At 42.1% G+C, this 14,777-nt stretch overlaps 1 protein-coding gene across 3 annotated transcripts in view; it reads left to right on the top strand.

Moving 5' to 3' along the window:
- Positions 1–14,777, top strand: part of TMEM144 (transmembrane protein 144) — a 377,037-nt gene that overhangs the window by 56,455 nt on the left and 305,805 nt on the right. For all 3 annotated transcript variants that reach the window (XM_069631334.1, XM_069631335.1, XM_069631336.1), the window contains one exon: positions 1,791–1,872. In XM_069631334.1, the coding sequence (XP_069487435.1) occupies positions 1,791–1,872 (82 nt within the window). The remainder of the gene's footprint in view (positions 1–1,790; positions 1,873–14,777) is intronic.

Consider the following 14,777-nt stretch of genomic DNA (forward strand, 5'->3'; position numbering starts at 1 on the left):
TGGGGTGGGCATTCTTTAAAGATTTCTATTAGACCATAGGGAAGATTTGACCCCCATGTTATTATAGGTTTGGGGAGACCCTAAACCTTGACTGTCCCTTAAAGGGACACTATCAGGCTCAGACGACAAGTGACTGGTATTGTGACTGTCCCTTGCTTATAACAGGACTGAGTGTGGATGACCATTGGATCCCTGATGTACATTCTTCAGGCCCATCATCCTCTAGCTTCGGCATGTGCCAGGCCCCTCTGGTCTGTCAACTAGATGTCCCCAGAGTTCGGCAGGTGACTTTGATGGTGCCTACGTTGACAAAAACAATTTAGGGAAGGTGAACATGCCCAAAGTGGGTTAAATAAGCCATCATTACTCTACATTTTGATGGTCTAAAACAAATTATGATGTTGGCCTAGTTTTTTTTAACATGAAAATAAAGCAGTTGGTAGGATTTCAAGAAATACCATAACATTTATTGTCTTGTTTTATGTGTTTGCCTTCTCTGTTTTCTCAAAAATGTATTTTGCTGAATGAATTGCTATGTAGGGTTATAACAGCTATGACTGTGGCTTCCCAAATGCTGTTCTATTCAAGTTGAAATGAAACAAGATATGAAATGGTAATCCAATTCAGTGAGTTGTTCCCACGTAACGTGTGAAACTAGACTCTTACTGCAATGGTAAATAACACCAATAAAGCAATTCAAATATTTGATATAATTCCAAGACACTGGGCTTGGCTGTAGCCATGTAGATGGAGATTGTTTTGGTATCTCAGTGGATATGAGATTAATGACTCAAATAAAAGACCTTTTGAGGTGATATGGGGTCTTAAGTATCTTTAACCGATTACCCTCTTTTTTGGCAATATCTAGGACGAGACAGAGGGAGGAGGAAAAGTGGGGGGTTTACCTCCATCAAAAACCTGGATGTAAAATGCTCATGGTAATTCTGCCGAAATCCTCATGTAGTCTTACGGACTGCAGAAATGCGGATTTACACCACCCTTGCACCAATCATAATCCTGTGGTAAGCCACGGGGACCAAGTGGCGGTTATGGTAAACAGATTTTATAGTAATTAGGAGGATTTACCACCAAATTACCACCAAACTACTAATGGGGCTGATAGTTGTGTGCCCTCATTAGAACAAGGGGATTCAAACCTGTAGTTGGAGTCTCCATGCAGATATCTCTGGTAAGTGTTTAAATGGCTGAGCTATGTTATCCCCTTTATGGAGTTAATCCAAAATCGTGATAGAAGAGAAGTGAAACTCAATGCAAAAACTCCTTCACAAATACTGGGCCTCATTCCGAGTATGGCGTTAAGGGATAGCGGCCACCGCTAACGAGAGCGGTGGCGGTAATCCCTTACCGCCATACTCCGAGTTCCCTTAGCGCCATGGTGCTTTTAACACCTGCTTTTAGCAGGCGTTAAATACCATGGCGCTAAGGGACCTTGATGTTAATTACGCCACCGTAATTTACGGTGGCGTAATTGATGCCTTCCCCACTCCCATTATGCCCTATGGGGCGAGAATGGGAATGGGGAAGGGTAAATGGGGATTGGGGAATTACCGCCCCGCCAACCTTGGAATGGGGCGGTAATTCCGCCAACCACCAAGGCGCTGCCGGTCCGGGTACGGCGTCAACCAAGGCGTTAATAGCGCCATTGGTTAGCGCCGTACTCGGAATGAGGCCCACTGACTCTGTTCTACATGGTACTGCCCATTTTTACTAATCCCCGCATTTTAAATGTTTTTTTTAATGTAAAAGTCAACTTTTCTTTTTTCTTACAGTGCCATAACGTTTTTATTTGTGAAAAGTGATGTCCATACCAGCCCTGTAGCATCCGACACTGCTCCTCTATTAAGAAACACAGTAAGTATTTAATTTGGGACAAACCTACAATTACTTAAAATGATTAGAGTTTTGTTGTTTCCCTTGTGGTATGCTAACAATATTCTACATCCAGTTAAGCAGTTTCATATGAACTGGAGTACCCAACCACCCTCTAAGGAACAGCTGATTGTGTTATTAACAATTGCATTTGAATATTAATTCATCAAGAGAACAATATAGAAACATTCATTTATAAAAGTAAAACGCAATTGAAAAGTGACTCTGTAACAAATAAAAACACTCAAAATATTGTGTCCTCAACTGTACATAGAATACTCTAAAGCAGAGAGTAAGGCGGCCCGACCCTCTTCAGGCACCCACGTGCAATGTCCCCACACCAAGATAAAGGACCTGGGTTCACACTTAACAAATATCAGAACATGCAGGAATGTATACAAAGTCTAAAAACAATGTTATTAACAATGTATATCAAAATATAAAATATATTAGTAACCCTATCCATTGCAAAAGTGCAACAGCAATCCAAGGTGCATGGTATATTAATGACAAAAACAGTATGTATAATTTAAATCCAAAGGTATATGAAGCAGCTAGGTGACAGTCTGACAACGTTTTGAAGCTCTAAATGTGGAGCCTAACACCATTGCCTATGACTGCCAGGTTGTCATAGATATCAACATTACACATAATGAGCCTCGTTATCCTGCTCACGCGTACTAGCTTTTACCCAACAGGTGTAATCGCCACCCAAGGATGTCACTCAAGACTATTATTCAATTACTGCTGGCTATATACAAGAACATGTCAACACTGGTGTTTCGGCCATTCCATGCTTGGGGTTCGCCCATCCTTAGTTACCTCGTAGCCCCACCTTTGCGCCCTTCATCAGGGCAAAAAAACAGTTTTGTTGCACCCATATATTGGCTGTTCATGTGGCGATAGACAACTTCAGTAAACTCCAATATTCCTTGAACTGTACTGCGGATGCTTGCCGGGTCTTAGTGACCATACATGCGTAATTAATACCACAATGGTCCACGCTCATCTGTGCTCAAGTCACAACAAGAAACCTGTCAATTCTTTCGTTTGTCCAAAGACTTAATCAGTTTTGCCCTTTTCCATGTCTGTTGTATGCACATGTATTTCTTATGTCTCTCCGTCGTGCTGTTAATCCATGGCAGCTCTTGATACTCGGGAACTTCCTGACTTATGATCCCCACCAAAAGAGCGCTTTCAGAGGTGCTAAAACCAGGCAAGCATCCGCAGTACAGTTCCAAAAATGATAAGCTGTCATTTGCTGCTTTGGGCAGTGACAGAAATAAATATTAAGAGGCAACGCTAGCTTCTGAAGAAGACCTTGTTGGCTGATCGACTCTGTTCCCACTTTTGGTGGGGACATCTGATTGAACATTTAGAGATCTTTAAATGCAGGATACTTGGAGGAATATCCCTGTAGGAATCCACCACCAGCTATTATAGATTTGGGGAACAGGTACCATTTCCTTATTTGATTGTATCATTGTGAGGAAAGTCTTTTAATCTAGAAATATCGGCTATATTGCTTACCTTGCCTATATTGTATTTGTCACAGTAAATAAATAGACAATGGGCTTCATTATACGGACGGCGGTAACCATGGCGCTATTAGCGCCATGGTTGCCGCCAGTATTTTACCGAGTCCGCCATGGTGAATGGCGGAATTACCGCCCTATTCCAAGGTGTGTGGGGGCGGTAATTCCCCATTCACCATGGCACTTCCCTATTCCCATTTTTGCCCCCATAGGGCTCAGTGGGAATGGGGAAGGCGGTAATTACGGTACCGCAAATTGCAGTACCGTAATTACCTCCAAGGTCCCTTTGCGGGTCCTGTCCTTAACGGCTGGTAAAACCAGCCGTTAAGAGGGTCCCACAAAGGGACCTTGTAGTAAGGCGGTAAGGGTTTACCGGCACTGGTACCCTTACTGGTACCGGTAAACCCTTACTAACATCCGTGTAATGAGGCCCAATGTCTTCTACAGTTTGCAAATGCATGGTATGAGGCTCATGCTTTGCAATATTTCTCTCTTCTTGCTCCACTTGCAGGGAATTCTGTTCCTTTGGACATCTGAGAAACGGCCCACACGGATTTGTTGTAAAAGCCTACCTCCTCGCCTGCAAGTTACCCCCTAACCTACCTCTCATCTGCATTCTAGCTAACCTTCTTCCCTCAACTCTAACCTACCTCTATCCCTTACTTTCTCTGCCTCCACTCTAGCGCTTCAATCATCATGGTCACATCTGAGTACAGATGGCCATACTGCCTACTGCACTGAAAAATGTCAAATGCTTGTCTTCCTTAATCTATGTATGTCCACTTATGTATTGTCCCTGGTGACTGTTCCATTTACTCCCCTCCACAATCTGCTCAGAATGTCCTTCAAACTCACGCTATTGTAAGAAACTCACTGCTTTCCATTAAATATGATTTCGTATCTATTGTACGTTCTTTTGTGATCAAAATATCATTGTTCCTCAACAAAAACCACAAATTGGCCAGTTATGGTAAGGTATGTAACCATAAATTGCACTACCACTGTGCACTGCAAGGACTAACATCCATGACCTCAAAGATGACATTACAAATGTCATTGATGACATCACTGATGCCATCACATGTCTGGCTCGCTCTTCTTTGTTCACTGACATATGTAAGGCAGGTGGTTTTATTCACTGACAGGCAGGAAGTGAACATTCAAAAGGAACTATATTTGTAGACCTTACCCTTCTCATATGTCCTTACACTCTTTTACTAAGGGTTCAGCCACATCATGTGATACATGTACATAGGGGAAGAAGCAGGGCTGAAACCATTTCTGTGCATGAAGATAATCCGTTAGGTTATGAACACTTTCTGGTAATTCAGGTGATTTTTTGCTTACTGTACTTTCCTGATGTATTGGCATATTTGTATGTGTTGTGTTGCCTTTATGGTTTGTATGTAGTAGTACAAATAAGTAGTAAGTGAGGGGGTATTAGGTACTGATTACATGTTTCGCAGTATGTTAAACTCTGAAAATAAAGCATTCAGCATTACACTATGTAACATGACAAAATGTGAATATTGCACCTCAATGGTGCATGCTGCAGACAATGCCTACATTTCTGCATGAGGTGGTTGCTGTACTGGAAAGAGGTCTGGAGTTCAATGGTGTTTATAGCAATGGATTGTGTACTGAATTATGTATCTCATGATAGTTCTCCTAATGACCACTGATAGTTTAGTGGCAACATTATATTGGCAATCCCTTGTGGAGGTTTGTTATTCAAAGTAAAAGCACATGTGATGGCATCATTGATGTCATCAATGACATCTGTAATGTCATCTTTGAGGTCATGGATGTTAGTCCTTCCAGTGCACAGCGGTAGCGCAAGTTATTGTTGCGTACCTTATCATAACTGGCGAATATGTGGGGGATTTCGGTTTTACATGCAACCATAAAGTCCCTGTAGCAACGTTTTTTGTTGGTGTATTTGATAGGTTTTTAGTAGGGCAGTGGATACAGAAAGTTCCTTCAGTATAGATTGATCAGTGAAGGTGATAGGTTTTTAGTAACACAACTTAACCATAACGTCCCTTAAACAATGTTAATGGTTGGTTAATTTCATAGGTTTTTTAGTAGGTCAGTGTATCCAGAAAGTTCCTGTAGCATTGTTTTTTCAGTCCTGGGGATATGTTTTTAGTAGGACAACGTAACTATAACATCCTGTTAGCAGTGTTTTGTGTTACTGAAGCTGATAGGTTTTTAGTAGGGCACTGTAACCAGAATGTTGCTTTAGCATACTGTTCTTTATAAAGGTGAAAGGTTTGTGGTAACGCAACTGAACCATAACGTGCCTTTATCAACATGTATTCATGGAATTTTTGGCTGCCCCCATGACAAACTTGTTGAAAGTGCAAATGCCCCTGTGTATGTATCCATGTGTGCAACCTCTTCCCTTTGGTAATAGTGTCTCTATATCCTAGAAATGGTAGGTGCACATGTTAAATGGTGGGGAGTCTGAGTGTTTTATCTTTTTCTGTTAACAATGCATGGTGAGTCTGTGGCGCACAGTACCATATCAGATGGCTGCAAGGGAGTAATATGGAGGTTTCCTTGGGAGACGGCAGCTGGCTGCCGTATGTGCAATCACAATGCAAATTTCCATTGGAGTCCAGTACTGGGCGCATCTTCTAATACATGTTTATATATTTGTGGGTGTGCATGTCTGTCTGTTGCACAGCTATTCACATGCTTAGGGCATCCTTTGTGTGCAGGTAACAGCGCCCCCGTCGCCAGGCCTACGGATTCATACGGTAGGCTACCGCATTTCAAGCAGTCATGTCGACTGCATGGGTTGCTTTGCAACCTACCAATGCATGGCTGCCGCACGCCTGGCTCTATGTTGGCCAATGGAAAGCAAGCAACAGCAACCTTCAATGTAAGATGGGCATGTTAAATGTCACATTCATTTGATTGATGTACTGCTTGCCTTTCCATGTCCATTGAAACAGACACACCATTTCTGCAGTGAGCAATGTGACGGAAAGTGTGAAGGTTTTGCCGGCGGGTCGTACAGTTGCAGTAAACATTTAATTGCAGGTCTAACAGTCTGCAATTAGTCTGCACAATGGCAAAGCTGGTGCGCCTTGGTCACTCACATAAAAGTGCAAGTAAATAAAAGTAAAGACACAGCAGATTCTTTGGAGCGCAAAGAATATCAGTTGTGGTTACAAAAGTACAGTAGCCCCATGGGTCTCGCTGAATACATCTCTTCCTGCTGCATGTAATGAAGTTGCGTTTCGACTTATTGTAAGCATTCTTTCATTTCATAATGTGTGCATGTCCGTGAATTTTGCTGCTACGGCTAATGGCGTACCATGAAGTGTCCGTACTGCATGTGGCGAGAACTGAAATGGAAGCACAAGACATCGGTCTGCAGGGTACTGCCCTACCAGCAGTGCAGTAGGATCATTTCATGTACATCATTCTGCACAGCAGCTCCGGCCACCAACAGGAACAGTTGTGTATGGCAGCGGATCCTTAAAACATTCTTGCACACCATATGCTGCGCTGCACACCCTTACCTGGAAAATGGAATTGTATTGTGCATGTACTGCGACACACGACTGTACAAAGGGCAATTACTTCGAAGTGGCTGGGAAGGGTCGGTCCTGGAGCATGACAATGACTGACGCCTATTTAAGTGAGGGCCACCCAACATTTCCCTCTCTTTGTGCATGTCCCCTATGTTATGCCTGTAGGTGGTTCCCCTTCCGTACCTGGCCTTGGCTTCCTTTCCTTCTGATTGGTATGTTGCAAGTGCACCATAAATGGAAAGCAACTTGAAGAGGAAAAAAGGTCAATGAATAAATCTGCTTTTAGAGTTGGAAAGCCACAAATTGATCTCTTCACAATGTACTGCACTTTCTCCATTCCCAGATTAAATGAAAAATAATGCAGGCACATCTGTGTCTGCGTAATGCCACAAAGAATTATGCTTCCAATCAGAAATATGCGCATGACCTGGGCAAATGGTACAGAAACTCTGGTAACATATTGTGCACTTTTCCCTCCACAATGAAGAACAATAATAGCAGCATGATTGCGCGTCACCAAAGTCTTACAAACAGAAACCAAAAGCTGTCACTGCATTGCAGGTACTCCATACCAGTACAAATGCACATAGAGCAATCCAAAATGAGCAGCCAATGCACAGTGTGTTCCATTCACTTTCAATCAATGTATTCTGAACTCCCCCAAAAACAGTACACTATGCCTCGTGAAGCACACAGCCATAACCGCAACTTTTGCATTTGTAGCAACAAATACACTGTGTATCACACTTTGGCCGTAAAAAGCACACCCAGAAATGTTATTCAGCAATGCCCTTGCGCACACAGGCCCATTGCTATGGCTGCCATCTCCAAAAGGGCCAGATGTGGTACGTGCAACCTTGCATCTATCGCAATGGTTGCAGACTTATCGTGCTGTGTGCATGGGAGTGAGGTAAAAAAATGTCAACCAGGGTAGTGGATTCCGTTTGTAGTGGTGGCTCTCAAAAGAGCCGTTTTGTATTTTCTTTTCATAGGTGGTCCCATAGAAACCATTTTTTTCTGGTTTCTATAAGTGTTTTTGTTTGTTGCACTTCGCCTCAAATTCTTACAATAGCGTCTTCACTGCAGCCTGTAGCTTGGAAAACAAAATGTCATTGCCACTGGGTGACAATGAAAGTCAATTTCCATTCAGAAGGTACACATATCGATAACCAATGTTGTCATTCTCACAGTAGTATATCCCAGCAGCACGCAAGAACGACACATACTTCTCTTGATAAGACGCCTTCCGACCTCTGGCTGACAACAACATTCATTGCAATAGTTATATACTGGACTTGGTGGTATACGTGAGAAATGCACGATTGCAGTGGGAAAAAAGCGCTTCACTACTTTCATCATCTGTTTGAGTTGGCGGTACACAAGTAAACAAGCTATCGAACCCAAAAGCAAGGCTCCAAAGTGCACAACCACTACGTGCACAGTAGCGAAAGTGGCCACTCGTCGACATTCTGCAAGCAAATGGGCCAAAGTACGCACATCCGCAGCGCACCACAAAGCCTCCACTTCCTCCAAATTTAAATTGCCATTAAAGCCTCTTTCTACGGCATGCTGGAGCAGATCTTGGGCAGCAGGATCACCCACTATGAAAACTGCGACTCTGCATCTCTGCCAGCCTAACTACACATAGTACTCTACTTTAACGAAATATGTTTACCCTTTCCTGTGACGCACACTCTGTCTGTTTGGACAATTTCCACAGTTGCATTTCCATTAATAGTGTTTTGCTCTCTGGATATCTCTTCAGTTTCTCGTTTTACGATAATACTCTGGTCCAGGGGAAAGAGTTTTCCTGCATCTTTCCGCTTTTGCATTAATTCAGCCCGTGGCTGTGCAGGTTGGTCCTGTTTTTGGTATTTCTTTGTATCCCTCTCTTTGGGAACTACGTTTTACCTCCTCCTGTGGAGGCTGCAGGGTTCTCCAGAGGCTAGGTTACCGTTTCTGAGAGGGGTTGCACCATGGCAGAGTCAGACACCATTTCTTTCACTGAAGCACAAATAGCAGAACTGATTGAAGGCCCGTCGTTTTTTGAAAATCTACAACTCCCAGTTCAGGATAATAATACTTCAGGTGATGCAGTTCTCAGACTCAAAAAGAAACAATTTCGTACTGAGATGCATGGGCATGTGCTGAAGGAGTACCTTAAGTCCAGTATCATCCCGCAAGGTCTACAGGTTAAGATCAATCCCTGTCTATTTTTGGATGATATGGAATATAAAGTGGCTTTTAGTCAAGTGGCGACTAAGTGCAGTCGCGATTTATTAGTTCTTACCATCACTACTGCCCAAAGAGTCAGTCAAAAAATTATGGAAACGGTACTTGAACAAGAAAAGGCATTTTTGGCCAATACTCTCATTAGTGAGGCCAAACAAAAACTTGAACAAATAGAAAAATCTTTCTTGGAGTTCAAAAATATAACCATTGAAAAAAAGACAAATAAACTCAAAAAGGACATTTCTATGTTCAAAAAAGAGATTGTCTACCCTTACCTGGCGGAAGATTTTAATCCTCAGACTTTTTGGAAACAACAAGGCAACCAGCACGGTATAGCTGGCAGAAGGCGGGGTGTCACTTTTTCTGACACCTCCTCTAATAGCTCAGGCAATGAAGATCCAACCAATTTGAATCCAGGGACTTACCCTTGTCGAGGAAGGGGCGGCCCCAGAGGCCGCAGGAATTTTCAGCAGAGCAGAGGCCTATACAGACAGCCTCACATGCAACTGCAGAATGCCCCTCCACAGGGCCAAGGACACCGGGAATTTCAAACCCGCAACCGGTCCTACAGGTGGTAAATGAGCTATTACCCATCTTTAATTTATCATCTCGCACCCTTTCTGAACCAGAATTAGCCATATTAAAACAAGGCCTCTCGTTTGTTCCTACACAAACACCCAGTGCGATGCAACTCACTAGTGAAATCCAAAAGTTTCTGAGGAAAATTAGATTGAAAGTGTTTTTCACTGACAAAGAGAATATTTGTGAAAAAAATAATATTTCGGGCTTGGCCAAACCTTCGTCTTTTACACCTAATTCAGCCGATCTCCCACCTGAAGTTCTCATTTTTGAAACCATTGTGCTTAAATGTTTGACACGTCCCAGAAGCAATTTAAGACCTAATTTAGAACTTGCAGAATTTCATGCAATTGACTCTCTAGCTCAGGATCCCACTATAGTGATTAAAGCCGCCGACAAAGGCGGGGGGATAGTGGTCTGGGATGCAGAATTGTACGATCAAGAAGTCTACAGACTTCTCAGCATACCAGGCCACTACCAAAAAATCACTGGTGACCCTTCTACATCTATAAAAAAGAAGATTCTTACCTTGAGTGAAAGTGGTCTTCATGAAGGATTCTTGTCCTCTAAGGAATATGAGCTCATTAATTCGTCTGAAGAGAGAATTCCGCTCTTTTACATTATTCCAAAAGTACACAAGGACATTCTGAAACCTCCCGGTCGTCCCATTGTTTCTGGCTGTAGTTCCATTTTAGAGCCTCTGTCCAAATATATAGACACCTTTATTAAACCACTTGCTGTGGCCACTCCCACGTTTCTTTTGGACTCTAGGGATGTTATAAATCTGGTTGAAGCACGCCCTTTCGATTCCTCCACACAAATTTTGGTCTCTTTGGACATTGAGGTGCATTATACCAACATCCCTCAAGACAAAGCTGCCTCCAGTCTACGCATTATGCTAGACAGACGGCCTTTACCTCATGCTGTCCCTACTGAATTCCTTATTAATTGTGTTGAATTAGTGCTGTCCAACAGTTTTTTTAAGTTTAAGGATGCTTACTTTTTGCAAACTAAGGGCACGGCGATGAGCTGCACTTTTGCTCCTAACTTGGCCATCATTTTCATGTTTTTGTTTGAAGAAAATCATGTGCTCAGCGTCACCAACCCCTTTGTCAAACATATTAAGTTGTATCGTCGCTACATAGACGACATCTTAATGCTGTGGGAGGGCGACTCTGCTACATTGAATACATTTATGGTTTGGCTGAATCAAGTAGATCCCAATCTTAAATTCACTTTTGAATTTTCTACTTCTAGGATTGCGTTCCTTGATTTATCCATTTTTGTGGATGAAGGATGCTTACAAACAGAATTATATAGAAAACCTACAGAACGCAATACAACTTTGCAATTCAAGAGCCAACACCCAAAAAGCCTACTACGGAATTTACCTTATGGTATGTTTTTAAGGTTACGACGTAATTGCACTAATATTTCCAATTTTAACAAACATGCAGATGTACTACAAGCCAGATTGTTACTTCGGGGTTACCCCAAAAAATTAATCAAACATTCCAGAAAAAGAGCGCAGTATACCAACCGGGATGCCCTACTTAGTGTACGCCCCAAAAACAAAGAGAGAGAACAAATTGTCTGTGTTTCTACATTCTGCAAATTCAGTGAGTCCATTAAGGGGATCATCCTTAAAAATTGGAGAATTCTGAATTCTGCTGAGATTAACTTGCACAAACCTCTTTTTGCCTTCAAAAAGGGCAAGAGCCTGGCGCAGAAACTCACGAGAGCCAACAGGTTACCATTACAAGGTAACGTGGTTAGGGATATTAACCTTCAACCTGTGGTAGGTCATTACTCTTGTACCTCTTGTATGGCCTGCAGATTTTCCAAAAAAATTACACACTTTGAGAATGCAGGCAGAAGATGGGACTTGCATACATTCACCACTTGTAAAAGCAAGAATGTTGTGTATGCCATTCAGTGCCCATGTAACTTGTTTTACATAGGTAAGACTTCCAGGGAGGTACATGTGCGCATCAATGAACATCGTTCCAAGATCAGGATGCGTTGTTTTACTGCCCCCCTGGTCTCCCATTTTTTCGAGATGGGGCAGGATGCAGATTCACTAAGATGGTTTTGCATCGAAAAAATCACAGCAAGTGGCCATGTGCAAACTACCAACAAATTGGCCTACAAAGAACAAATGTGGATTTTTAATTTAGGTACCCTCCACAAAGGCCTGAACTCCATGGAAACATGGGAGTTCAATAGCAGATAGATAATTTCCTTGTACAGATATCGTATGGTGTACATAGTTTCTATTCTAGTCCTATGTCACCTCTATGAGTTACACTGTTCCTTCTTGTTTAGAGTCCATTGGGTCCATCTGCTATAGTCTATTCCAACTTAGGAGTCCTACATTTTATTTATTATTTTTTCGTTGGGTCATACTGGGCACCCTGTTTCTTTCATTTATTTTGAGCCCTGTACCTGGACGAATCTCATTCACATCATGGCCTTTATGGTCATGAGGCCATTTCAACTTACTCTTGCACACTCTATTTTGCAATGCAAGTTTTTTCCTACGCACTACAGTGGTATCTGGCGGTCCGCTGTACTGGCTAACACCGCCTGTCTGGGATACGGCACCTTGGTTGTTGTTTTTTTAAATTGGGCGTGTTTTGGGTTCGTCACGCACACGCAACACGTTCCCACTGAGGACACGTGACCTTCCACGTGACTTACGTCCACAGCAGCGACGGCTTCAGTCGGCTGCTGGCACACAGCCGATGTAGCATGGTCATTGAGATTTACGGCTAGACTGTGCTCATTAACTCCAGCCGCCCACGCCACTCCGGGTGTTAACTTTAAGTAAGCACGAATATGATCTGCCGCTCTTCACACTGCCGCTTTAGTATTGTACAATCCTTGTTCTGAGACGTAGTTTTGTCGTCTGTATGAATATACAAGTTCGGCTGCAGTTGTATATGAAGACTCGTACTTAGCCTGCAGTATCATAGACACTCCTTATTTACGTACTTAAGTCTGTGTATACAGTTCGTCTGTCAGACTTCTGCCAGTAGGTAGCTAATTTTTTCAATTAGTAGCCACTTTTTAAACTTTTTTAATTGTATATGACTCTATTGGGAAGTCTTTAGTTTGATTTTGTCGTATGCGGTTTAGGCTAATATCATTTTTTGTTTGATAGTACACTAGGCGTACATCTGCTGACACGACTTGCTTCGCTGCATCACCATCTAGAAAGCCACCGTACCATAATCTCTGAAGGGGGCTACTGAGTGCAGTGTCATGTTAATTACAGGTAACAATTGACCGCTCTCATATGATTCCTTTGGTTGCTGTAGTCACTTTTTTACCTTATGTGTGCTTCAATCTTTCATTTCCCACTAGTCACAGCTCCATTGGCGATACGATTCCAGCATACGACCCATCTTTTGCATTTTGCATATTCATGGCTACTTATATAAGGTTTGTTCAGTCCAGCATATTGCATCTATTTAGCCATGATATTTTTATGTCGCATGTGGGGGTGTCTAGTGGTTTCCTGCCTGGGCTATTTCGACCTTTTTGGCCCCTATTGTGCACCTTATTTTTGTTTTTAATTTTAATATTAATATTTTTTACACTCTCAGGGTCGGTGCTTCGCCTCTGGCTTTTCTAAATAAAACCTTGCTTCTGGGGTTGTTCTCATTTAGGTATACTTCCCCAGCACAAATGTTTAGTTTTATTGGTTCGTAACAGGTGGCACATGGTGGCTATATACAATCTACTGTTGAGTTTAGTTCATGAGATGGGACACTGCCGCATATTTATGTAGTAATGCTCTTTTCCTGCAGCTTCTCGCTTTGTATCTCCTGATGAAGACGTTGTTTACTACACACTCCACGTCGAAATCGGTTGAGTTTATTCTTTTAGGGATGTGATCTACATAATACTTTTCCTCTCAGATCCGCCCTTGTGATAGATTATTTTTAATGAATTCTATTGCTGTTTGTTCAATATATTTGTAAACATTAAAATAATCAAATGGGATTTGATGAATGTTTGTCCCACTCCCAATTGGCAAATAATGTTAATTAATTCAGTCACTTTTTTAGCCATTGTTGGTTGGTTGAATGTCACTATGTATGATGTATGGTTTGGATGCTGCACTATGAATGTTTGTTGAGATGGATGTATTTTAGTCACAGTAATTTGTTCATCTATGCTGTCGTGTTACGTGATTTATTGATGCTTTACAAAGTAGAATGCCATTAATTGACTTTTTCAAATTTTTGTATCATGATAAATAAAATAATTTGATACTTTTGTAAGTAATAGTGTTTTGCTCTCTGGATATCTCTTCAGTTTCTCGCATTTCCATTGGCCAGCATGGTGAGAAGCGCTCTCCATTTAACATTAGCGATTCAGCACAACAGTTCCCTGCGTACACACCACACCCACCCACAAACGTTATTTCGCAATCCCTCAGCCCCCACAGTCCCATTTCCATTGCCATCGGCCTCAAAATTCATGAATGAGGCTTTCGTGCTTTGTGCGTGCATGGGGGAAGAAATATCAACCAGGGTAAGGGCTTTCATCTGTAGGAGTGGCTCTAAAAAAAGCCATTGTGAGTGGTATTTTTTTTAAAGTTTTTTTTTACTATGTGCTTCCACACAAATAGCTGGTTTCGGTTTCATAGCGGTGTGTTTCCTCATCATTTTCAGATTCTTACAGGACCCTTTTCAGTGCATCTTGGAGATGACCAAAAAAACAGCATTACAAATGGACGACAACCACATGCTGTTTTCATTGGAAGAACTCTGCATTTGCAGAACTAATTATGTCATTGTTGCAAAAAACCATGCCACGATTGCACATAAAATCAGACATGGTTCTCTTAATCAGACAACTTCCACCCTCTTGCTGGGTACAACATCCAATATCAGTGGTCCATACTGTTCTTGGTGGTATGGCGGAGAACACTACCTGGGCGGTGGGAAAAAGCCTCTTCACTGCATTCATCTGCCTCTTCAGTCGG

Source organism: Ambystoma mexicanum, chromosome 6q (assembly GCF_040938575.1).
Source record: "Ambystoma mexicanum isolate Mex_15411 chromosome 6q, UKY_AmexF1_1, whole genome shotgun sequence".
Classification (NCBI taxonomy): Eukaryota; Metazoa; Chordata; class Amphibia; order Caudata; family Ambystomatidae; genus Ambystoma; species Ambystoma mexicanum.